The sequence below is a fragment of the Aquarana catesbeiana genome, linkage group LG03, assembly GCF_042186555.1.
Source record: "Aquarana catesbeiana isolate 2022-GZ linkage group LG03, ASM4218655v1, whole genome shotgun sequence".
Classification (NCBI taxonomy): Eukaryota; Metazoa; Chordata; class Amphibia; order Anura; family Ranidae; genus Aquarana; species Aquarana catesbeiana.
In genome coordinates this window covers 18017098-18042935 of record NC_133326.1, presented here as the reverse complement: position 1 = coordinate 18042935, position 25838 = coordinate 18017098, and the positions used below count along the sequence as shown (strand labels likewise).

Sequence of the window (25838 nt, the reverse complement as noted above, 5' to 3'; positions counted from 1 at the left end):
TAAGAACCCCCTCTGCACATTAAAGTCCCCCCTTTCAGATCAAATCCCCCCTTTCAGATCAGAGTCCCCCTTCACATTAGAGTCCCCCCTTCACATTAGAGTCCCCCCTTCACATCAGAGCCCCCCTTCACATCAGAGCCCCCCTTCACATCAGAGCCCCCCCTGTTTCATCGGGGGCCCCCTTTCACATCAGATCTCCCTTTAAAATCAGATCCCACCTTAATATTAGATTCCTCCTCTTTCACATTAGAAGCACCCCCATCACATCAGAGCACACCCCTTCACATCAGAGCCACCCCCTTCACATCAGAGCCCCCCCCTTCACATCGGAGCCCTCCCCTTCACATCGGAGCCCCCCCTTCTCATCAGAGCCCCCCTTTACGTTAGATCCCCCCTTCACATCAAAGCCCCCCCCTTCACATCAAAGCCCTCCCTTCACATCAGAGCCCCCCTTCACATCAGAGCCCCCCTTCACAAGAGAGCCCCTCTTTACATTAGAGCCACCCCTTCACATCAGAGCCACCCCCTTCACATCAGAGCCCCCCTTCACATCAGAGTCCCCCTCTTTCACATCAGAGTCCCCCATTTCATCGGGGTCCCCCTTTCACATCAGTTCTCCCTTCAAAATCAAATCCCACCTATATATTAGAGTCCCCTCTTTCACATTAGAAGAAAAAAGACAATCCCCTGATGGTGGACTTTTAAGGCACGTAAAAAGTAAAATATTGTTTTAGTACAAAAATAATTAATTGAGTGTATATTATAAAATCATGTCAATCATGTAACATATAAAATCCGGAATACATATTTAACAACAATGTACATACAGTAGTATAAAATCCCCGACGCATTTCGGAGTGTGCGTATCTCCTTCTTCAGGGGTGGGTATAAGCAAGAGAAGTTTCTATTCTAGAAAAGTGTATTGAAAGAACAGGATAAACATCTATTGTGTCACACATATATACAATAGTTCATAAACAGTTTTCGCATTTTACACTTACATATTTGTAATGAATTGCTGAATTAGCATTCCGTATATTCCCAATTAAAAACAATAGAAAGGTCGGTCTGCCAGAAAGGTTCTCGACTCCAAAACAAGAAGGCTCTCAATGTGCGTGTTTTAAAGGACTTTTTAAAAAATCCATGCCCGATCAAAAAACAGAAGTATTCGACCCCCCCCCACCACCACCACCACACAAGGATGGAGAGAGGGCACAACAGCAGGGTGTGTTCGGAGGTTACACTGGGACCAAATGGCAAGTCCTGCAAAGGAATAAAGGTATAAGATAGTACTATGTTTTTTCCTTTTTTTTTTACTATAAATAAGGAAAGTCAATTTTTTGTATAAAGGGCTAGTAAATAAATGGCAATTTTACATAGAGGTGTCAAATAGTACCTGAAGGTAGCCATTGAAGAACCAACGAATGATAGTTGTAGTGTATAGAAGATTACGATTAATGAATCTCTGTACACTTTTTTCCCAATCACATCTTCTAAACGTCTCAGAAATGGGTCTATTTATACAACATTTGTTGCACGAATGTCAGAAGCGTTTGTGTAAGTTGAATGAAATGCCCTGTATTTGTTCTAAGAGATTAATGCCTGTGTTGCTATCGCCACCTAGTGGGTAAAATGTAGTACAGTTCTCCCATATTTCAAAGAACTATACAGCATTTTGGCCACTAGATGGAGCTGACAATACAAGCATTAAACTCTTAGAAAAATGTTTTACAGTACAAAGCGCATAGACGCCTGGTGCCCAACCTCTGTCCCTTTGACACTTTTTCTGCTGGCCCTGCAAACACTAATCTGTGTTTTCCTATTGCCCTGTTATAGATGTGATTTCTAGCAGTCTCGTGCAATATGTCTCCAGTCTGTGATTGTGTCCTGAAGCATGTCCCCAGTCTCCAACAACCTGCCCCTATAGTATTTTCACAGTCTCTGACATTCTCCTGCAGCAAGACGGCAGTCTTTGATCATCACTTGTATCATGTCTGCATTCTCTGACCATCTCTTGTACCATGTCTGCAGTCTCTGACCATCTCTTGTACTATTTCTGCAGTCTCTGACCATCTCTTGTACCATGTCTGCAGTCTTTGACTATCTCTTGTATTATGCCCATAGTCTTTGACTATATCCTGTTGTGTGTTCACTGCATCTGACACTGAATATTAACTGAATTCTATGTGCGTCCCTTTGGTGAGATAAAGGGTTGCACTGGAGGCCCCCATATCAAGGAAGTTGACCACCACTGACTTAAACAAACACATATGGGGAGAACATGGAAAGCCTATACAGACAGTGTTCCCGATGGTAACTGAACACAGGAGCCAATCAGCCACATTAGAACAAGTTGGAGCACATCAGTGCTTTCCCTGTTGTGTTGTCAAAGAAAAGAACCCAAAGTGGCAGGTGAAGATTGAAGCTGAGGGATCATATGAGTCATTCCACAAGCTGCCTTTTTTCTGTACTTCTTCAGCCTGCTGAAGGCTGGAGACGCCAATGAAGGCTGGAGACATCACTGAAGGCTGGAGACACCACTGAAGGTTGGAGACACCACTGAAGGCTTGGGACACTACTGAAGGCTGGGGACACCACTGAAGGCTAAAGACACCACTGAAGGTTGGAGACACCACTGAAGGCTGGGGACACCACTGAAGGCTGGAGACACCACTGAAGGCTAAAGACACCACTGAAGGTTGGAGACACCACTGAAGGCTGGGGACACCACTGGAGGCTGGAGATACCACTGTAGGCTGGAGACACCACTGAAGGTTGGAGACACCACTGAAGGCTGGAGACACCACTGAAGGTTGGAGACACCACTGAAGGTTGGAGACACCACTGAAGGCTGGAGACACCACTGAAGGCTGGAGACACCACTGAAGTTTGGAGACACCGCTGAAGGCTGGGGACACCGCTGAAGGCTGGGACACCACTGAAGGCTGGCGACACCACTGAAGGCTTGAGACACCACTGAAGGTTGGAGACACCACTGAAGGCTGGAGACACCGCTGAAGGCTGGAGACACCACTGAAGGCTGGCGACACCGCTGAAGGTTGGAGACACCACTGAAGGCTGCGGGCACCACTGAAGGCTGGGACACCACTAAAGGCTGGGACACCACTAAAGGTTGGAGACACCACTGAAGGCTGGGGACACCACTGAAGGCTTGAGACACCACTGAAGGCTGGAGACACCACTGAAGGCTGGGGACACCACTGAAGGCTGGGGACACCGCTGAAGGCTGGAGACACCACTGAAGGCTGGCGACACCACTGAAGGTTGGAGACACCACTGAAGGCTTGAGACACCACTGAAGGTTGGAGACACCACTGAAGGCTGGAGACACCACTGAAGGTTGGAGACACCACTGAAGGCTGGAGACACCACTGAAGGCTGGGGACACCACTGAAGGCTGGGGACACCACTGAAGGCTGGAGACACCACTGAAGGTTGGAGACACCACTGAAGGCTGGAGACACCACTGAAGTTTGGAGACACCGCTGAAAGCTGGAGACACTGAAGGCTGGGGACACTGGAGACACCACTGAAGGCTGGAGACACCACTGAAGGCTGCAGAGCAGGGCCGGCCTAAGACATTGTGCTGCCTGGGCCCAAGAATGAAATGCTGCCCCCCCCAAAAAAAATCACGCCCACCATAAGGCCCCCACATTCTTTATTTTATATCATGATAACTAAAATTAAATTCATCAGAAAATCTGATTAAAGATGCCATAAAGCTATTCCCTATTTTGTATAACTTTTATGCAAACCAATCAATATACGCTTATTGTGATTTTTTTATAACTAAAAATATGTAGCAGAATACATATTGGCCTAAACTGATGAAGACATTTTTTTATAGCCAATATCTATAGGAGGGGTTTTCACCATCCCTGCTAAGTTTAATTTTATATAGAATGCCTTATTTTCAGTTTGATGTGTATTATATGTGAAGTTATGTATCAGAGACCGGTATTGTCGTAATGTTGAAGCCTATTGAGATTTCCATACATTAGAGGATTCCACCATTATTGTTACGCTATTGATCAGTAAGTTAGCTCTGCACTGTTTTTTGTGGTTTGGGAACACATAACAGTGCTTAGTGGCAGTGCTTTTACTGACAATTTTTTTATTTTACCTCCAGTAGTTTTATTGTAAATAGTAGTGTGGTGATGATCTATTATACTAAAGATTGGCATGTGGAATTATTAAACATCAACAGATTTTAGTTGTGCCCGACCAGGCCGGCCCCCCATGGACAATGTGACTGGCTGCTGAGTTCATCGCCCCATCCCTGCACTCAGTGCACTGATTGGCACTGATTGGCAGCACTGACAGGCAGCAATGACTGGCACTGATAGGTGGCACTGATTGGCACTAATAGAAAGCACTGATGGGCCCTGATTGGCACTGATTGGCAGCACTAATGGCACTGATAGGCTGCATTGATTGGCACTAATAGGCAGCACTGATCGGCACTGATAGGCAGCACTGATTGGCACTGATAGGCAGCACTGATTGGCAGCATTTAGTGGCACTGATTGGCAATACTGATGGGCACTAATTGGCAACACTGATGGGCATTGTTAGGCAGCACTGATAGTCAGTGCTGATGGGCGCTGATAGGTGGCACTCATGGGCATTGATTGGCAGCACTGATGGGCACTGATAGGCGGCACTGATAGGTGGCATTGATGGGCACTGATTGGCACTGATTGGGGGCATTGATTGGCACTGATTGGAAATACTGTTTGGCACTGATAGGTGGCATTGGTTGGCACTGATATTAGGCGGCACTAATTGGCACTGGCAGGTGGCACTGATTGGTACTGGCAGGTGGCACTGATTGGAAACACTGATTGGCACTGACAGGTGGCACTGACTGGCACTGACAGGTGGCACTGATTGGCACAGATTGGCACTGGCAGGTGGCACGGATAGGCATTGGCAGGTGGCACTGATTGGCACTAACAGAGGAGAGGGAGTTTCACACTGAGCCGATATTGACGCTTATTGAAACTGTCCATGACACTGTCATGTAATGTAACTGAATGCAGAGAGAGACCAGCTGTCAAAATTCAGCGGTGATGTCGGGGGTGGGCGGGACCGGCAGCTATCAAACACCAGCCAATGATTGGGCTGCTTAAGAAAGGGGTGGGGCCACATATACGTAGCGGCCTGCCCAGACCCCATCCCATTGGCTGGTGTTTGATAGTTGCTGGGTCCCGCCCATCCCCGACATCAACGCTGAATTTTGACAGCTGGTCTCTCTCTGCATTCAGTTATATTACATGACAGTGTCACACACTCAGCGGATCTGACAAGAGTCAATATCGGCTCAGTCAGTGTGATACTGTCTCAATGTCAGCACGGACTGCACACTCGTTGGATGCAGCCTTTCACAGCAGTGACAGTCCCACAGGCAGATCTCGGGAGGCAGCCGACACAGGTGACTGAACGGGTACAACTTGTCACTGCCGCCCCTCTTAAAATGCCGCCAGAGGACACCACTTGCTCCACAATAGGGCACGTTTCTTGAATTCTGTAATACATGCATAATGAGTTAGTGCAAATAGGCTTCGGTGAGGTGATGAAAGGTTCTAAAGCAGAGGTGGCAAAAAACAATGCCCGCGGGCCGAATATGGCCCACCAGGCCTTGTCATGTAGCCCACGAAAGTGGCCGCCAGCCGCCACCTCCTGATCTGTACTGTAAAGTCCAAGGGAGGACTTTAACTTTTTCAAGAATTGAGCTTTAATAACTTTTAACCTCTCCAATAAAGGGTTTTTGCATTAATCGATGAGTAACACAGTACAATACTCTATTACAGCTAAAATGTAGATATTAGAGCAGTTCCATTTGTCAGGTGTCATTTTTTTTGGGGGGGGGGGGGCACAAAAAAAAGTACATTGGCACAAAAAAAACTCCAACAGGAGATCCCACCAGGAATTGCTACCAATGGCCACTTGACAACGTACAGGCAGCAGAGCCATTATAACTGTGATAATTAGCAATATGTTGCTGTGGGCATCTTTGCTTTTGATGACCCCCTGGTCCTCAGTAGGCCAGAAAAGTTGGAGTGAGCAGAAGGTTGCACACGTATATATCACTATGAGTTTGCACCAAGCCCTTTGGGTCTAGGGCTCTCTATAGTTCCACTATGGATGCTAAGGCATTTCTTTTATAGCAATTTTGTCTAGATGGACAACGTCAGCAGTTGGTGAGTTTCAGTTACGGGCTATGACCTGCAAATCTCTTTACACTAAAACGAGCTTTCCAATGCCGGGGACCCTAGCAGGTATCTGTAGACTTCGTAGCTCAGTGTTGTTTTCAATCTTCAGAACTGACTTTGTGATAAACCCTTTTCCAGATATAACACCTAATTAGCCAGATCTGTCCATCACCCCTGTACAAATATTTGTTCATTCCACATTAGTTACTCATTTTTGTTCTGGCTCTACGAAAAGAGATAATTACCGAGAAATCATTGGCAGAACACAGTGGGCGCACTTTGCAAGTGCAGTTGCTCCAGAGCTTAGTAAATGAAGTGAAGGTTCACGTTGCACAGACTATCCAATCACATGCAAGAATTAAAAAAAAAAAAAAAAAAAGCATTTTTGCTTGCACGTGATTGGATGATGGAAGTCAGCAGAGTTTTTACCCTGCTATACTAAGCTCTGGAGCAACAGCACTTGCAAAGTGCACAGTCTATTTGCCTTTTAGTAGATCAACCCCACTGTTACCATCGTGAGTTGAGATGGCAGTCTGCTCTTATATTTCAGAGCTGTCATGTATACACTTAAAGCGGAGCTCCGGTCGTTTTTTTGTTTAACCGCTTGGCGACTGCCTCGCGCACATTTACGTCGGCAGAATGGCACGGGCAGGCAAAGCAACATATATATAAGTTGCTTTGATTCTGCCCCCTAGCAGGCGCGCGCCCACCCGCCGCGGTCTCCGTGACCCTGCCCGCGGGAGACGTGGACTCGGTGTCCGCCGGTGTCCCGCGATTGGGTCTCAGAACGGCAGAACGGGGGGGATGCCTTTGTAAACAAGGCATCTCCCTGTTCTGCCTAGTGACACAACACTGATCGTCTGCTCCCTCTCATCAGAGTCTAAAGCCGCGTACACACGAGCGGAATGTCCGACAGAAAAAGTCAGACGGAAGCTTTTCATCGTCTATTCCAATCGTGTGTGGGCCTCATCAGACCTTTTTTTTCCGAAAATTCTGACGGACCTAGAAATAGAACATGTTCTAAATATTTCCAACGGAACCAATTCCTATCAGGGAAAACGATCCTCTGTATGCTGTTCCGATGGACCAAAAACAACGCATGCTCTGAAGCAAGTACGAGACGGAAGCTATTGGCTACTGGCTATTGAACTTCCTTTTTCTAGTCCCGTTGTAAGTGTTGTACGTCACCGCGTTCTGGACAGTCGGACTTTGGGTTGACCGTGTGTAGGCAAGACCACTTGAATGGAATTCCGTCAGAGTTCCGTCGGAGAAACCTTCAGAGTTTATTCCGACGGCAAAACCGGTTGTGTGTACCTGGCATAACAGTTATGCCGCATACACACGGCCGGAATTTACGACAACAAATGTTCGATGTGAGCTTGTTGTCGGAAATTCCGACCGTGTGTAGGCTCCATCGGACTTTTGTTGTCGGATTTATTTGAGAAATAAATCCAGGATTTTGTTGTCAGAATGTCCTATCGTGTGTACGGGGCATTAGAATCACTCCCTAGGACACACCTAACCCCTTCCCCGCCCCTAGTGGTTAACCCCTTCACTGCCAGTGTCATTTACAAAGTAATCAATGCATTTTTATAGCATCGATAGCTGTATAAATGACAATGGTCCCAAAATAGTGTCAAAAATGTCCAATGTGTCCACCATAATGTCGCATTCACGATAAAAATCGCAGATCGCCGCCATAACTAGTAAAAAAAAAAATTAATAATAATGCCATAAAACTACCCCCTATTTTGTAGACGCTATAACTTTTGCGCAAACCAATCAATAAACGCTTATTGCGATTTTTTTTTTTTACCAAAAAATATGTAGAAGAATACATATCAGCCTAAACTGAGGGAAAAAAAATGTTTTTTACATATTTTTTGGGGATATTTATTATAGCATTTTTTTCAAAATTGTTGCTATTTTTTTGTTTATAGCGCAAAAAATAAAGCGCAGAGGTGATCAAATACCACCAAAAAAAAGATCTATTTGTGGAGAAAAAAGGACGTCAAATTTGTTTGGGAGCCAGGTCGCACGACTGCGCAATTGTCAGTTAAAGTGACGCAGTGCCAAATCGCAAAAAAGTGCTCTGGTCTTTTGTCAGCCAAATGGTCCGGGGCTGAAGTGGTAAAAGCCAGCAGCTACAGTTTTTGTAGACCAAGGCCGATCCTAGAGTCATAGACGTCTGGGTGCAGAAATATTTCTGGCGCCCCCCACGTGGTCGTGGTCATCTTACTAACTCCTCCCCTTTACAAATGTTTTTATGGCAACGAGTCAATGGCACAACACCTGAGGATAATGCTCAACTGCTTATCACCGGTAATTCTAAACTTTTGAGTTTACAGTTCTCTCAGTAAGCCTAAACTGCAAGCATGCCAACCACATCCTGAATTTTACCCGTATTAACTAATCACAGCTCTACTACATATCAATGTAGGGATTTGAAAACAAGAAATAAAGAACTTGAATGCAGTAAAAGTCTGCAGCTCATGTTGGCTCCTTCAACATTTCTAACACCGATCAAGGAAAATGAAATAATCCTTCCAAAGGACGTGTTAGCACTTAAATCATCCCGACACCATATTTGATATGGTGTCAGGATGATTGAATCACATTATTTCTATTACTTTACATTGTAATATATAATGAAATAGTTCAGCTCACCATAATGCAGAATTAGTGGGAACCCTGAGCTTGTTACTTGCCACCAGATGCACCATGCCACCGTCCCCTGCCACCAGATGCAGCATGTCACTTGTCACCGTCGCCTGCCATCGGATGCAGCGTGTCACTTGCCACCGTCGCCTGCCATCAGATGCAGTGTGTCACTTGCCACCGTTGCCTGCCACCAGGTGCAGCTTATCACTTGCCACCGTCGCCTGCCACCAGATGCAGCGTGTCACTTACCACTGTCCCTTGCCTTCAGATGCAGCTTGTCACTTGCCACCGTCACCTGCCTTCAGATGCAGCTTGTCACTTGCCACCGTCGCCTGCCACCAGATGCAGCTTGTCACTTGCCACCGTCGCCTGCCACCAGGTGCAGCTTATCACTTGCCACCGTCGCCTGCCACCAGATGCAGCGTGTCACTTACCACTGTCCCTTGCCTTCAGATGCAGCTTGTCACTTGCCACCGTCACCTGCCTTCAGATGCAGCTTGTCACTTGCCACCGTCGCCTGCCACCAGATGCAGCTTGTCACTTGCCACCGTCACCTGCCTTCAGATGCAGCTTGTCACTTGCCACCGTCGCCTGCCACCAGATGCAGCTTGTCACTCGCCACCATCACCTGCCATCAGATGCAGCGTGTCACTTGCCATCAAATGCAGCTTGTCACTTGCCACCATCACCTGCCATCAGATGCAGCGTGTCACTTGCCATCAAATGCAGCTTGTCACTTGCCACCATCACCTGCCATCAGATGCAGCGTGTCACTTGCCATCAGATGCAGTGTGTCACTTGCCACCCTCGCCTGCTGCTAGATTCAGTGTGTCACTTGCCACGCATAGCCTGGCTCTCTCTTCCTCCCCTTCAGCTGGGCATGCCAGGCCTTCTCATCCAACATCAGTGCCTGACCTGACAAATCCACTTCTGGAAGAATGGTCAAACATTCCCATAGACACACTCCTAAACCTTGTGGACAGCCTTCCCAGAAGAGTTGAACCTGTTATAGCTGCAAAGGGTGGACCAACTCAATATTGAACCCTACGGACTAAAGACTGGGATGCCGTTAAAGTTCATGTGCGTCTAAAGGCAGGTGTCCCAATACTTTTGACAATATATTGTACTTTCTAATTAATCACAGGCCATGGACAGTAAAACCATACCTCCCAATTTTCTGAAATGATAAGGAGGGAAACCTTTAATGCACAGTATGAAGGCAAATGACATGTCCCTGCCATGTCCCAGCTTACATGGACCACATGAATTAATATGCAGAAAATGATTGACTAAACCACACAAGTGCTTTTCTGACCTCTATGTTTCCTTTATATTGGCTTTTCAAAATAACAAATGGAGTCATATAGAGGTGGGATAAAAAGTTTACAGCAGCCTAACACCTTCGCTAGATGTACACATCAGACCAAAAAGAGGGACAACTGAATAAGCACGAGGGACAGAGGGATTTGGTTTAAGAAGGACAGTCCGTCCAAATGAGGGACAGTTGGGAGCTCTGGTCCAAGGCAGTGGCGACTGATGATCGGGTCACAGGCACCCCCCGGTCGGTCACCAGCCACACACTTACCCCATCTAGGTCGTGGACAGCGTTTCCTCCGGGCGGCGGGTGGCGGCTTTACCCTGCATCCCCTCCTCCTCTGCTTCGGCAGCTTCCCCTGCGTCTCCTCCCTCCTTCTCCTCGGCGGCCAATAGAATCGCTTCTCCTCTCAGCCAAATCGGGTGACGGGTCTCAGAACCCGCTTCCGGATTGGCCGCGAGGAGATTTGGGAAGACCATAGCGAATATTAATTTGCTATTGTCACACAACTGCGTGGGCTTGGGGCGCAGTGCACTTCCCCCCGAGCCCACCCTTTTTTTTTAAGCCAATTAGAGCCTCAGGCTCTAATCACGTGCTTCTAAAAAAAAAAAACCCATTGGAATACATGCATATGGCGCCCTGCATGTAGATTAGGGGGTCGGGTGCATCGATTAGGGGGGCGGCGCCCCTGCGCCCCGTATGGATGGGCAGCCACTGGTCCAAGGTCTGACCATGCATTTCTTCCTATAACATAACACAATGCAGTGTAGTTTGTAGTTTGGTAATCATTAAAATTGGCCAACAAGTTGCGAAATCCAGATGTGATAATCAGCATTTCCAGGTGTTAGTTCTCTCCACAAGGAATACAACGTTGGGTTGTCAAAACTACACAGTCCACATTTTGCTGCCCTTATTCTGTATATCTTTTAAAAGTGATGAAAAATGTGAAATATTTGTAACATTATTAACAAGAGCTTTGCAAAGACTTCCCTGCTTTAAAAAAATTCATCCTATTGGAAACAACCCATTTAGATCCACACACTATTCGATGAATGAATGTATGGGGAGAATTGAGGGGAAGGAACAATGAGTAAAAGGGTATAAATATGAACACATTTTTTGGCAGCCATGTTTTTACTATGGTCTTCACTCTACATCTATATTTTGATTAACTACACTTTCCCTCTTACAACACAATGGCATGAGTTGAACCAAGGAAAAATGAGATAGGCAGATGAGATATAGGGAGGTCTCTCTCCAATTGTCTCCCCCTCCCCTCTAACAAGGTTGGGAATAAAACTCTACAGGTCCAGCCTGGAGTATCCGAGTTACTTAAGATGGACCTTCACCCCCCCCCCCCCCCCTCCCAGTGCACTGATAGCTGCCTGTACAAATTCTACACTTTTTGGCTGGCCTCATCCCCTAACAGCCGCCATACTTGCCTACTCAAGAATGATGTGTCTCTGCTCTCTCAGCCTCCCGGGATTCTCATGTCACATATCCCAGGAGGCTCCTGGAGTGCAGGGCTGTCTTAATGAGAGGGCACATCTGGGCACTGCCCAGGGGCCCCAGCTGCATGGGGGGGCCCCTGCACTTTCCCCAAAGCAGCTGGTCCTTGAGCCCACGCTGCCCCGAAATTGGTGGCCCCATGATGGCACTGAGAGTGATGGATACACAGGGGAGGCAGGCTGGCAGCGGTGCGCCGTGCTGTGCAGAACGCTACCTATTATTTCACAGCCAGCAGGGAAGGGCAGGGCCGGAGCGCCAGTGATGCTCTGACCCCGCCCCATGCAGCTTGAATGCTCGGGACTCGAAGGCTGCGGGGTAGGAGCTGATGAGTCGGCAGCACTGAGAGCCCACCTGCGGAAGTGGCATTGTGGATGGTGTCATGATGAGCCCAGCTGTCCAGCACTGTTTGCACCGAAAAGGCTTGGAATGCCCGGAGGGATGCTCCCTCCTCCACCCCTCCTTCTGCCTGCTTGGTTGGCATAGGTGAGTGCAGTGCTGGAGGTGGGCACAGAGCCAAAAGTTTACATGCACTGTATCTCCACTGGAAAAGGGGGTACTACATGGATGGAATAATGGTGCTGGGGGATATCAAGGGTATATGGGGGGAAACAATGCTGAGGGGGGATCTGGGGTCTATAGGGGGAAAACAATGCTTGGGGTATCTTGGGTGGCTATAGTGCTAGAGGTATCAGGGATGTAGAGAGGCCACAGTGTAGGGGGTATCAGGGATGTAGTGGGGTCACACTACAAGGGGTATCTTATGGTATATGGTAACAGTGCTGGGGGGAATATCTAGGGGGTAGAGGGGTCAGAGTGCTGGGGGGTATCTGGGGTGTAGAGGGGTCAGAGTGCTGGGGGGGATATCTGGGGTGTAGAGGGGTCAGAGTGCTGGGGGATATCTGGGGTGTAGAGGGGTCAGAGTGCTGGGGGGGATATCTGGGATGTAGAGGGGTCAGAGTGCTGGGGGGATATCTAGGGTGTAGAGGGGTCAGAGTGCTGGGGGGGGGATATCTGGGGTGTAGAGGGGTCAGAGTGCTGGGGGGATATCTGGGATGTAGAGGGGTCAGAGTGCTGGGGGGATATCTGGGGTGTAGAGGGGTCAGAGTGCTGGGGGGATATCTGGGGTGTAGAGGGGTCAGAGTGCTGGGGGGATATCTAGGGTGTAGAGGGGTCAGAGTGCTGGGGGGGATATCTGGGGTGTAGAGGGGTCAGAGTGCTGGGGGGATATCTGGGATGTAGAGGGGTCAGAGTGCTGGGGGGATATCTGGGGTGTAGAGGGGTCAGAGTGCTGGGGTGGTATCTGGGGTGTAGAGGGGTCAGAGTGCTGGGGGGATATCTAGGGTGTAGAGGGGTCAGAGTGCTGGGGGGATATCTGGGATGTAGATGGGTCAGAGTGCTGGAGGGATATCTGGGGTGTAGAGGGGTCAGAGTGCTGGGGGGATATCTGGGGTGTAGAGGGGTCAGAGTGCTGGGGGGATATCTGGGATGTAGAGGGGTCAGAGTGCTGGGGGGATATCTGGGGTGTAGAGGGGTCAGAGTGCTGGGGGGATATCTGGGATGTAGAGGGGTCAGAGTGCTGGGGGGATATCTGGGGTGTAGAGGGGTCAGAATGCTGGGGGGATATCTGGGGTGTAGAGGGGCCATAGTGCTGGGGAGGCATCAATCTAGCAGATATATTATATGCACAGACCAGCTTTGTTACTTTATGTATGTAGTATTTTCCCACTGTTTCTTTGCTGTACAGAATGATTGTTCATGTAATTAATGCGGAGCTCCACCCAAAAGGGGAAGCTCCGCTTGTCTGCCTCCTACCTACTTGATGTCTGTTTACTTGCACTGTCTCCATTCTAGGGGTCCCAGAGCATTACTTTGCCCAGGGGCCCATGGTGCTATTAAGACGGCCCTGCTGGAGTGGGGACACTAATGCCTTGAGCGGATCGGTACGGTACGGTACGCTATTTTGAGTGTTTCCATTATGAAAGCGGCCCATACAACCGAACCGCACCATTCTGGGTCCTGCTTCAGATGTGGGGGCCATAGAAAATGGTACGGTTCGGTTAGGGCGGAGCTGCAATACATTCCACTGATTGGCGGACGTGTGACGCCATGCTAGGCATTTTTATTAAACCTATGTATGGCCCCTGGTGGTCCGACTTGCAGTGGAAACGCTCACCTGAATAGGCCGGACCATTCTAGGCCTTCCAAACTGTACCGACCCGAACCGATCCGCTCAATGGAAACGAGGCAATAGTGGCAATTTACAGCAAGGTAAGCTGGATTCGTGGGGCAGGTGAGAATCTTATCAGGGACAACTCTGGAAAAACGGGTAACTGGTGCAAAAAACAATTGGAGGAGCGAGTGAAGTTCCTCTTTAGGTCCTACATACTGTGATCTAAGATACCATTGGATAGCAGAAATCCTCAGTAGAGAGAGAGATGCACAAAAGAAAGGGAAACAGCAGCGCCATATTCTAGTTCTGGATAGATGGGGAAGCTTAAGAAATTTTTATTCTTATTCCAGTCTTGGAGAGGTCAACTCTCACTTTGTGTGAGGAAGTGGATAGAATCTCTCCAACAGGCCTGGAGTCAGCAATAATGAAGGGGAAGGAATGGAAGTTCTGTCAGGATGTCCTTCTATAAAGAGATGAGTGGATGGTGCTGGAACCACAATGGGTCAGACCATCTCCTTATTGAAGACAAGACAGAAATGAAAGCCAACTGGAACTTCTAAACCATAGTACCACTGAAAGTAGTAAGTAGTAGTTCAAAACATTACACCTGGGCAGCAAAGTTCTTACATCACGTTCTATGTCATTCTTTATGTTACAGAGGACACATACACCTCAGAAGAAGTGGTAGACCAGCAGCCGGTTCTTGTACGAATCATGGACACAGCCGATCCAGTGAATAAAAGAGCCGAGGGACTGACGCAGGTAAAAGATGCCCTCCCCCTCAATCAAGGAATGGTTTAATAGAATTAAAAAAGTTGCTGAAATGGAAGAATTAATCCACATTGCATGTGACGCTCCTTCAAAATTTGGGACCAGATGGGTATGCTGGACGCACTTCCAATCGACCTCGGAATTCTCGCGCCTAAACACTCTAACTACTTAAATAACAGAGTTACCCCACATTATAACCTGATCTCCAGAACCTGAAATACACCCCCTTCATTGTTTAAACTCTTCACCTGCAATCCCTGTCCCCTAAGGGCCGCCCTTCTCCACTATACATATAAACTCCTAACGGAGCTACACACAATTAGCCCCCCCCCCTTTTTTTTTTTTTTCTCTCTCCCCTCTTCTTATCCCTTACCCACTCTCTATCTCTCGCTTTCACCAAGCTATCTCCGAAAAAAATCACCTTGCATACACCATATATGATCCTCTCCCCGAGCCCCACATATATCCTACCTACTGCAAACCCTTCCCCATGGCTAGATCTGTCCCGCGCCTCATTAGACTCCTCAATACTCGCTCATCTCTTAACCGCTTCAGCCCCGGAAGATTTTACCCCCTTCTTGACCAGAGCACTTTTTGCGATTCGGCGCTGCGTCGCTTTAACTGACAATTGCGCGGTCGTGCGACGTTGTACCCAAAACAAAATTGACGTCCTTTTTTTCCCACAAATAGAGCTTTCTTTTGGTGGTATTTGATCACCTCTGCAGGTTTTTATTTTTTGTGCTACAAACGAAACAAGCGTCAATTTTGAAAAAAAAAAAAAAAAACGCAATATTTTTTACTTTTTTCTATAATAAATATCCCCCAAAAATGTATAAAAAAAATTTTTCTTCCTCAGTTTAGGCCGATATGTATTCTTCTACATATTTTTGGTAAAATTGCAATAAGCGTATATTGATTGGTTTGCGCAAAAGTTATAGTGTCTACAAAATAGGGGATAGTTTTATGGCATTTTTATTAATTTTTTTTTTTTTTACTAGTAATGGCGGCGATCAGTGATTTTTATCATGACTGTAACATTGTGGCGGACACATCGGACACTTTTGGCGCTATTTTGGGACCATTCACATTTATACAGCGATCAGTGCTATAAAAATGACACTGATTACTATGTAAATGTGACTGGCAGTGAAGGGGTTAACCACTAGGGGGCAGTGAAGGGGTTAAGTGTGTCCTAGGGAGTGATTCTAACTGTGGGGGGGAGGGGCTGTGTGTAACACGACACTGATCACCGCTCCCAATTACAGGGAGCGGTGATCAGTGTCACTAGGCAGAACGGGGAAATGCTTGTTTACATTAGCATTTCCCCATTCTTCCTCTTTGTGAGACGATCGCGGGTATGCCCGCGATCACACTCACGGAGCTCGCGGCAGGCGCGTGTGCAAGCTACTTTTTAAAGGGCAACGTACAGGTACATTAATCTGCCTGTACGTGCCCTTCTGCCGGCGTATATCGGCGTGAGCCGGTTGGCAATCGGTTAATGTCACAAAATGTTTCAGATTTGAGAAAACTAAAACATCAGAACATGACACAATGTTTAATTTACATTGTCCTTTCTATCTCTGAATGTGGATGACAGCACTGTAATTATTTTAATTAAAAAAAACAAAACATCTATGTACCTTTTTTCTAATCGATATCCAGCTGTCACATGACCCAGCTCTCTCCCAGCTTGTCTGCAGGGAAACAGTGGCAGGAGAAGCTTCTAGTCCTCTGCTGCTGGTCACATGTTTTTGTTTTTTTTTTAAACTCTTTGGAATACAGAGTAAAAATTAATTAATATCAATAAACTGTTCTAGGTTGTCATACAAATATATATTTGAAATAAAATCGGTATTATTTTTGGCAATAACGTGTTTTTTTCCTCAGAGAATAGATGCAGGTACCCCCCCCCCCCTTCCAAGACACCTCTTGTCTCCATTCCTTTCCCACCTTCGAGCACAATCCTGTGCTGCCAGCATCGATAGATCCCCCCAGCAACAACCAATCCCCTCTAGCAACAATAGATTCCCCCCAGCAACAATAGATTTCCCCCCAGCTACAATAAATACCCTGAGCAGCAATAGACCCCCCCCAACAACATCAGATCCCCCAAGCATTAATAGAACCCCCCAATATAACAATACAGTAGATCTCCCAGCAGCCAGTATCAGCAGACCCTCCAGCAGCCAGCATCAGCAGACCTTCCCTCAACAGTAGATACCTCCCAGCAAAAACTGACCCCTAGCTACATAAGATCTCTCCCAGCAAAAATTGGCCCCTAGCAACTTTAGAATTCTCCCAGCAAAAACTGGCCCCTAGCAACATAAGATCTCTCCCAGCAAAAATTGGCCCCTAGCAACATAAGATCTCTCCCAGCAAAAATTGGCCCCTAGCAACATAAGATCCACACCAGCAACAATACGACCCCCCACCAGCAATAGTAGATCCACCCAACAACAAAAGGTCTCCAAAGGAATAATAAACCCCCACCAGTAAAAATACTGTAGACCTCCTGCCAGCCAGCATCAGAAGACCCTCCAGAAGCCAGCTACAATAGATCCCTCCCTCAACGGTAGATCCTTCCCACCAATAAATGCCCCCCTAGCAACATAAGATTCCTCCAGCAAAAAAAGATCCCCCACCAGCAAAAAAAAAGCCCTGGTCACACCCCTCCAGGCTGTGTCTATTGTGTGTATGTGCTTAGAATAAGAGGGAGATGAAGCCTCTATCAATCTACATGTAATATCCCACCTCCATTGTGTTTAGCTGGTTAGTGGGCGTGGAGGAGGAGGGAGGGAGTGGTCTGTCATTTACCACTGTGTATAGGCCCACATGTGTGACTCTATAGTCACATGGGCTGCTCAGATGTGATAGGGAGGAAGTGCTCAGCATAGAAAATCACTAAAAACTCAGCATGTGCAGAGCTGCCAACGTTCAGCTCTTCAGAATCCCCAACTGCATTGGGGACATGGATAGAAGGGGGAGATGGAGAACAGCAGGATCAACCAGGTTTTTTTTGCAGAATACAGAAAACAAATCTCCTAGTGACTGAGTGAGTATGAACAGCATATCATACACCATTATTGATGGTTTTTAATTATTTGGGCTTAAAGCGGAGTTCCACCCAAAAATGGAACTTCCGCTGATCGGATTCCTCCCCCCTCCGGTGTCACATTTGGCACCTTTCAGGGGGGAGGGGGGAGCAGATACCTGCATAATAAAAGCATTTGCTCCCCCTTCGGGGCATAGATCACCGAAGGCTCCGCCGTCATCTACGCCATGTCCGGCCCCTCCCCCACGCTGTCTTCTGGGAGACACACAGGTCCCAGAAGACAGCAGGGACCAGTGAGGATGAGCAGCGTGATTGCGCGTGCTCAGTAGGGAACCAGGCTATGAAACCGCAAGGCTTCACTTCCTGATTCCCTTACTGAAGATGCTGGCACCTGAACCCGGAGCCGAGGGACAAATCGGCTTCGGGTGAGGACATCGCGGGCGCCCTGGACAGGTAAATGTCCATATTTTAAAAGTCAGCTGCTGCAGTATTTGTAGCTGCTGACTTAAATAAAAAAAAAACATTTTGGCGGAACTCCGCTTTAATGATACTTTGTAATTTATATATATGTGTAGGATGAAACGTCTGCTGCAACAGAATTTGCACCTTCAGATTATATAAGAAATAAGGAAAGATAAAGTAAGTAAGGCAAAGTGATGGGGGGTTGGCGGGGTTGGGTGATAGGGGGAGTATGAACCACCCTACTGGGCATTCCCACATACGTAGACTCACTGCCACTGGACAGCTGGGCTCTTTCCCACCAAGTCCCTCTTGGCTCTCCAGTGAGTTTTTCCAGACCCTACTTGATCCCTGGACTCGAGCTTGCGACTAAGCCCCCTAGCTAAGCCTATCTGGGATCACTGTGTCTTCCTAATGGATGAGGTAGGACTAATTGACACTGATGAGGCAACACTGATGAGGCTGCACTGATGGTCACTGATGAGGCTGCACCATACTTCCCAACTTTTTGAGATGGGAATGAGGGACACCTATCAGCCAAAAAAGATTGGTTAAACTCACAAGTGCTTTTTTTTTTACCACTACTATTCCTTTATATTGGTTTTTGGAATTTACAAATATAGCAATTTAGAAATCAGATGAAAGGTTTAGCGCTGGAAAACACTTTTTGATAGATAGAAAGTACATTTTATATACAACTATATGGATCAGACCAAAATCAGGGACCAAAATGAGGAACAAATGAGGAGGAAGGAGGAACAGAGGGATATTGCTCCAAATCAGGGACAGTTGGGAGCTATGCTGCACTGATAGGCAGCACTGATGGGCACTGATGAGGCTGCACTGATGGAAACTGATATGTGGCACTGATGGGAACTGATATGTGGCACTGATAAGAACTGATATGCGGGACAGATGGGCACTTATAGGTGACGCTGATGGGCACTTATATGGAGGAACTGATAGCCAGGACTGATTGACACTGATAGGCAGCACTGATGGACACTGATTGGCACAAATGAGGCTGCACTGATGAGGCGGCACTGATGGGAACTGATATGCGACACTGATGGGCACTTATAGGTGACACTGATGGGCACTTATATGGAGGAACTGATAGCCAGGACTGATTGACACTGATAGGCAGCACTGATGGACCCTGATTGGCGCTGGATAGGCTGCACGGATAATCAGTGCCCTGATTATCAGTGTAAACAATGCACTGATAGGCTTGCTGATTAACGGCTCTTCTTTCTTCCCACAGACACAGCGTGGGAGGACTGCTGATAGCTGGCAAGTCTGTTTACGTGTGATCAGCTGTAAATGGACACAGCTGATCACATGGTAACGGGCCACTGTGATTGGTTCTTTACCATGATCTGTGATGCCACAGGAGGTGCGCTGGGGGTGATTTTCTGGAAGGACGTCTATGGACGCCCCCTCAGAACTGGATGACTGTGTGCTGTAGCCATCTTTTGGCTGAATGCCAGTCGTGAACTGAAACGTACCCCTTGAATGCCAGGGCGTTTATAAACGTACTTTGATTGACAAGAGAACAAAGGCGCAGCGTCTGTTTTAATTGAATGATCGTGATTACGAGTTGCAATTATATACTGTACATTTAAAAAAAGCATCCAGGCGGTGGAACCTGTACAGACGGGTCCCATGGCACAAACATATCTCTACATCAGGGATCCTCAAACTACGGCCCTCCAGCTGTTGGAGAACTACACATCCCATGAGGCATGGAATTGCAGTTCCTGAACACCTGGAGGGCGCAGTTTGAAGACCCCTACTGCAAACCTCCCAACATTTTCAGATGGGAATAAGGGACACCTACTAGCAAACGTATGTGGGCATAGGACACACACCCTGCCACACCACTTAAAGGGGACATATCCAAAAAAAAAATCCACAAGGGTTTTTTTTTAACCACCAATATTCCTTTATATTGGCTTTTAAAATTGACAAATGCAGCAATTTAGAATTTGGATGCAAAGTTTAGCACTGGGAAACACTTTCTTTAAAGATAAAAAGTTAATTTTATATACAACTATATAGATCAGAGCAAAATGAGGGACTAATGAGGAGGAATGAGGGACAGAGGGACATTGCTCCAAATCAGGGACAGTCCCTCCAAATCGGGGACAGTTGGGAGCTATGCTACTGTAAGTACTGCTATTCTGCATAAATCGCACAAGCTGAGCTGCATCCAAATGAATAGGACGCCTTAGATATTTATCATTTTCATCTCATTTATCATTGCATCATCTAGAAACTCGCCAGCTTTTATTACCCCTCGCTATCCTTTCCCATCTCCCGTTAGATCACATTGTTCTGCCATGCCAAGTATCTGACTCCTATGGACAATGGGACGGGGACAGACGGGTCGCTGACTCTCACGGCACTCATCTCAGGACAAGACGGTTAATCGCGTTCTCTGCATTTTTGTAGACAGATGCTGCTTTGTGGGCACAAACAGCCTGGTATCTGGCACACTCTGCTCAGGTTGTCGGACAGAACGATCCCGGAAACCAGACAATGAGTCCTTTGAGCTCAGTCTTCATCAGATTCAAAGGGGGCTTTGAAGTGAGTTAAAAACCATAAGGATCTCTCGGTATTAAGCTGAAAATGTAAGTCAATCAGAGCATGAGATGTGCAATTTCTATCCAAACCCCCACTGACCTTGGCTGAGGATTCTGTGAGCAGAAACTTTTTTTTTTATATAGTCTCACAGGATCAAAATCCACTGTCTAGCCCGGGGACTGACCACCTCTGACCCCACATGACCCAAATGATTCTAAACTTTAAAGCAGTAAAATAGATTTCAGTTGGTTGCTGTTCTCTTTCAACTGCTGCTTTAGGCAGTGAAATCCATAAACCCGGTGTCTGGACAAGTATGGTCACTTGCTGACTTGGCACCATACTCACAGAAGTTAAGTTAAATACATAATGGGGGATATGATCACCATATATAAATACATAGGGGGGGTATGATCACCTTATATACAGTGGGGACGGAAAGTATTCAGACCCCCTTAAATTTTTCACTCTTTGTTATATTGCAGCCATTTGCTAAAGTCATTTAAGTTCATTTTTTTCCTCATTAATGTACACACAGCACCCCATATTGACAGAAAAACACAGAATTGTTGACATTTTTTGCAGATTTATTAAAAAAGAAAAACTGAAATATCACATGGTCCTCCTAAGTATTCAGACCCTTTGCTCAGTATTTAGAAGAAGCCCCTTTTGATCTAATACAGCTATGAGTCTTTTTGGGAAAGATCCTACAAGTTTTTCACACCTGGATTTGGGGATCCTCTGCCATTCCTCCTTGCAGATCCTCTCCAGTTCTGTCAGGTTGGATGGTAAACGTTGGTGGACGGCCATTTTTAGGTCTGAATACTTTCCGCCCGCACTGTATATGTAATACATAAGGGGGGATATGATCTCCATGTATAAATACATAAGGGGGAGTATAATCACCATCAGGGTCGACGCTGACGCTAGGCGAACTAGGCAACCTCCTAGAGAGCGCTGCTTCCTAGGGCACAACCTCGTCCACTGATTTCCCTACTAGCCTGGCCCAGGAACACGAGGGGCTGAAGGCCGCCACCCTACAAGTTTTTCACACTTGGATTTGGGGATCCTCTGCCATTCCTCCTTGCAGATCCTCTCCAGTTCTGTCAGGTTGGATGGTAAACGTTGGTGGACGGCCATTTTTAGGTCTCTCCAGAGATGCTCAATTGGGTTTAAGTCAGGGCTCTGGCTGGGCCATTCCTTATTTTAGCTGTGTGCTTAGGGTCATTGTCTTGTTGGAAGGTAAACCTTCGGCCCAGTCTGAGGTCCTGAGCACTCTGAAAGTTATCATCCAGGATATCCCTGTACTTGGCCGCATTCATCTTTCCCTCAATTGCAACCAGTCGTCCTGTCCCTGCAGCTGAAAAACACCCCCACAGCATGATGCTGCCACCACCATGCTTCACTGTTGGGACTGTATTGGACAGGTGATGAGCAGTGCCTGGTTTTCTCCACACATACCGCTTAAAATTAAGGCCAAAAAGTTCTATCTTGGTCTCATCAGACCAAAGAATCTTATTTCTCACCATCTTGAAGTCCTTTAGGTGTTTTTTTAGCAAACTCCATGCGGGCTTTCATGTGTCTTACACTGAGGAGAGGCTTCCATCGGACCACTCTGCCATAAAGCCCCGACTGGTGGAGGGCTGCAGTGATGGTTGACTTTCTACAACTTTCTCCCATCTCCCGACTGCATCTCTGGAGCTCAGCCACAGTGATCTTTGGGTTCTTCTTTACCTCTCTCACCAAGGCTCTTCTCCCCCGATAGCTCAGTTTGGCCGGACGGCCAGCTCTAGGAAGGGTTCTGGACGTCCCAAACGTCTTCCATTTAAGGATTATGGAGACCACTGTGTTCTTAGGAACCTTAAGTGCAGCAGAAATTTTTGTAACCTTGGCCAGATCTGTGCCTTGCCACAATTCTGTCTCTGAGCTCTTCAGGCAGTTCCTTTGACCTCATGATTCTCATTTGCTCTGACATGCACTGTGAGCTGTAAGGTCTTCTATAGACAGGTGTGTGGCTTTCCTAATCAAGTCCGATCAGTATAATCAAACACAGCTGGACTCAAATGAAGGTGTAGAACCATCTCAAGGATGATCAGAAGAAATGGACAGCACCTGAGTTATATATATGAGTGTCACAGCAAAGGGTCTGAATACTTAGGACCATGTGATATCTCAGATTTTCTTTTTTAATAAATCAGCAAAAATGTCAACAATTCTGTGTTTTTCTGTCAATATGGGGTGCTGTGTGTACATTAATGAGGAAAAAAAATGAACTTAAATGATTTTAGCAAATGGCTGCAATATAACAAAGAGTGAAAAATGTAAGGGGGTCTGAATACTTTCCGCCCGCACTGTATATGTAATACATAAGGGGGGATATGATCTCCATGTATAAATACATAAGGGGGAGTATAATCACCATCAGGGTCGACGCTGACGCTTGGCGAACTAGGCAACCTCCTAGAGAGCGCTGCTTCCTAGGGCACAACCTTGTCCACTGATTTCCCTACTAGCCTGGCCCAGGAACACGAGGGGCTGAAGGCCGCCACCCTACACGGGGCTGGGGCGCTGACTGACTCTCTGGTAAAATCATCATGTATAAATTTATAAGGGGATATAATCACCACATATAAATACATAAGGGGGTATAATCACCATGTATAAATACATAAGGGGGTATAATCACCATGTATAAATACATAAGAGGGTATAATCACCATGTATAAATATATAAGTTGTCCATTTAGTAAACCTGGTGTACAGTTATTCACTTTCAGGTCATTACAGAGGACAAGGGGGCATTCTTTACGTCTGAAATAGGAGAAATTGAACCTTCACAAACAGAAAGGCTTCTTCACAGTAAGAGCTGTGAAAATCTGGAATAGACTCCCTCAAGAACTTCTGTTGTCCTAGCCAGCTCAGTTCAATGTTTAAAAAAAATGCCTGGATGCTTCTTTTAAATGCACAGTATATAACTGCCTATTAACATTTATAATTAATGCCACCAGAGATTGTTGATCTTGGGAATATCCAATTACCAGGCTTTGCATTAGCCAGGCTATGATAATACTTTCCCTGTTCCTTCCTCCTAGCTGTACAAATGGGGTCTATTACAGGACATTGTTGACCTTGTATGAAACTATGAAGGTCAATAAGCGCTTTACCTCTTTTGCATTCCAGTCCAGCAGATCCTTCTCCTGGATTGTTTCTATTGCCCTAAAATCTCCAAACCCCACTGGTTAGGAGCTTTACACCTTGTCATAGAAGAGGGAGGGAACAGTATATGCTAAAGTGATTGAAAAAATTCAATTTTTTTTAAAATTAACAACCCTGTTATACTTACCTGCTGTGAGCAATGTTTTTGCACAGAGCAGCCCTGATCCTCCTCTTTTTGGGTCCCCCGCCGTTGCTCTTGCCTCCTCCCCCCCCTGCCGAGTGATAACCACAGTAAGCTGCTTGCTCTGGGGCACTCCTGAACGCTCGCTCCCGAGCCGGCTCTGTGTCACCATAGACGAACAGAGCACAGCTTGGCCCGGCTCGATCCTTCCTCACTGGCTGTTGTTTAATAGCAGCGGGAGGTAATGGCTTCACCTGCTGTCTCTGAGCCTATGAGGAGGGAGAGAGCTGCTGCTTTCACAGACATCACTAGATCGGGATGGGGCTTAGGTAAGTATAAGGGGGGGCTGCATGAAGAAGGTTTATAACCGTAATGCAGACAATGCATTAGGGAAAAAACCTTCAGGCTGGGTTCACACCTATGTGAATTGGATGTGAATTTCCCCGCATCCAATTCGCATAGCAGGAGAATGTGACCGGTTCTCTATGGAGCCGCTTCACATATCTCCGGGGCGGCTGTGGAGCGCATTGCACAGAAATGCTGTGCATCTTTGGCTCAGTTTTAGGGCCAAATTCGGGCAAAGCTTCGTCCCTGATTCGTCCCTGAAACAGAGAACAGGGACGCACAGCGTTCCTGTGCAATCCGCAGCCGGTTCCAGTGTGAACCGAGCCTCAGCCTTGAGAACCACTTTAAGCCTTTTAAGTGCATATAGTTAGTCAAGTTGAAAAAAGACACAAGTCCATCTAGTTCAACCATAAAAAATAAATAAATAAATATATATATATATATATATATATATATACATATATATATATATATTTATGGTTGGAGCCCTATGTCCGATATGTACATATATAACACTTATAGTAAAGATAAGACTTACCATCGGAAATAGACCTGGAAGTGTGGACTTACCATATGAAATGGACCTGAAAGTGTGCCTTGGTCTAATGGCCGGTATGCCAAAATAAGGGGGCAAAAACATTCAGGTAGGGTTGTAATTTTATTGGTTTTCAGTTATTTATTGAGCCAATTTGGAGAATGCCTGTGCCATCTCTGTTTGTGGATTGGGAATATACCGGGCGAAGCAGGCTGATTTCCATCTGCCTAGTCTTTTGATGATGTGGTCTGGAACCCCGTGGCGGGACGCCGAGGAGGCTGCTCCGATGCGGAAAGAGTGTCCGGAATACTGACTAGGGTTAAGGTGAAGATTGCGGAGAAGTATCCTTATGTGTTCCACAAACTGAGAGGCGTTTAAGGGTTTAACTGGGAATGGTAGAAGGGGACTGCTGTTTGGTTGCTCAGGCAGGAGTGACAGGATTCGGTTGAGTACGGCGACTGGACACCAGCTGTTGTTGGTTTTGTAGAGGTGAATGTTCACTCCTGAGCCCGTTTGCTGGGTTTTAGAGACCTCGAGGTGCAGGATGAAGTGGTCTTGGTATCGAAGCAAGTGTCGTCTGCATAGTACTCGGTCTGTGGGTTTGTTAGAGGTGAATTCGCCAGGCCGCAAGAACCCATAGTAAGCTAAATATATGGCTGCTTGTAAGACCGTGCTGGGGAGCAGACCGAATGGCGAAGTAGCCAGAATAGTTGACATGTCCCTAAAGATGGGCCCCGTAATGGGCAAGCGCTTAGTGCTGATGACCGGTTGTTTTTTCTGAATTCCCCTTAGAATGGCTCGTATAGCGTGAGATGAGAACAGTGAAGATTTCGTGGGGTCTTCAAGCGCCATGAAATGTTGAATG

General features: G+C 46.7%; 1 protein-coding gene across 1 annotated transcript in view; it reads left to right on the top strand.

The window, feature by feature from the left end:
- Nucleotides 1–25838, top strand: part of RASL12 (RAS like family 12) — a 99116-nt gene that overhangs the window by 37572 nt on the left and 35706 nt on the right. Inside the window, exon 4 of the mRNA XM_073618341.1 lies at nt 14550–14653. Within this exon, the coding sequence (XP_073474442.1) occupies nt 14550–14653 (104 nt within the window). The remainder of the gene's footprint in view (nt 1–14549; nt 14654–25838) is intronic.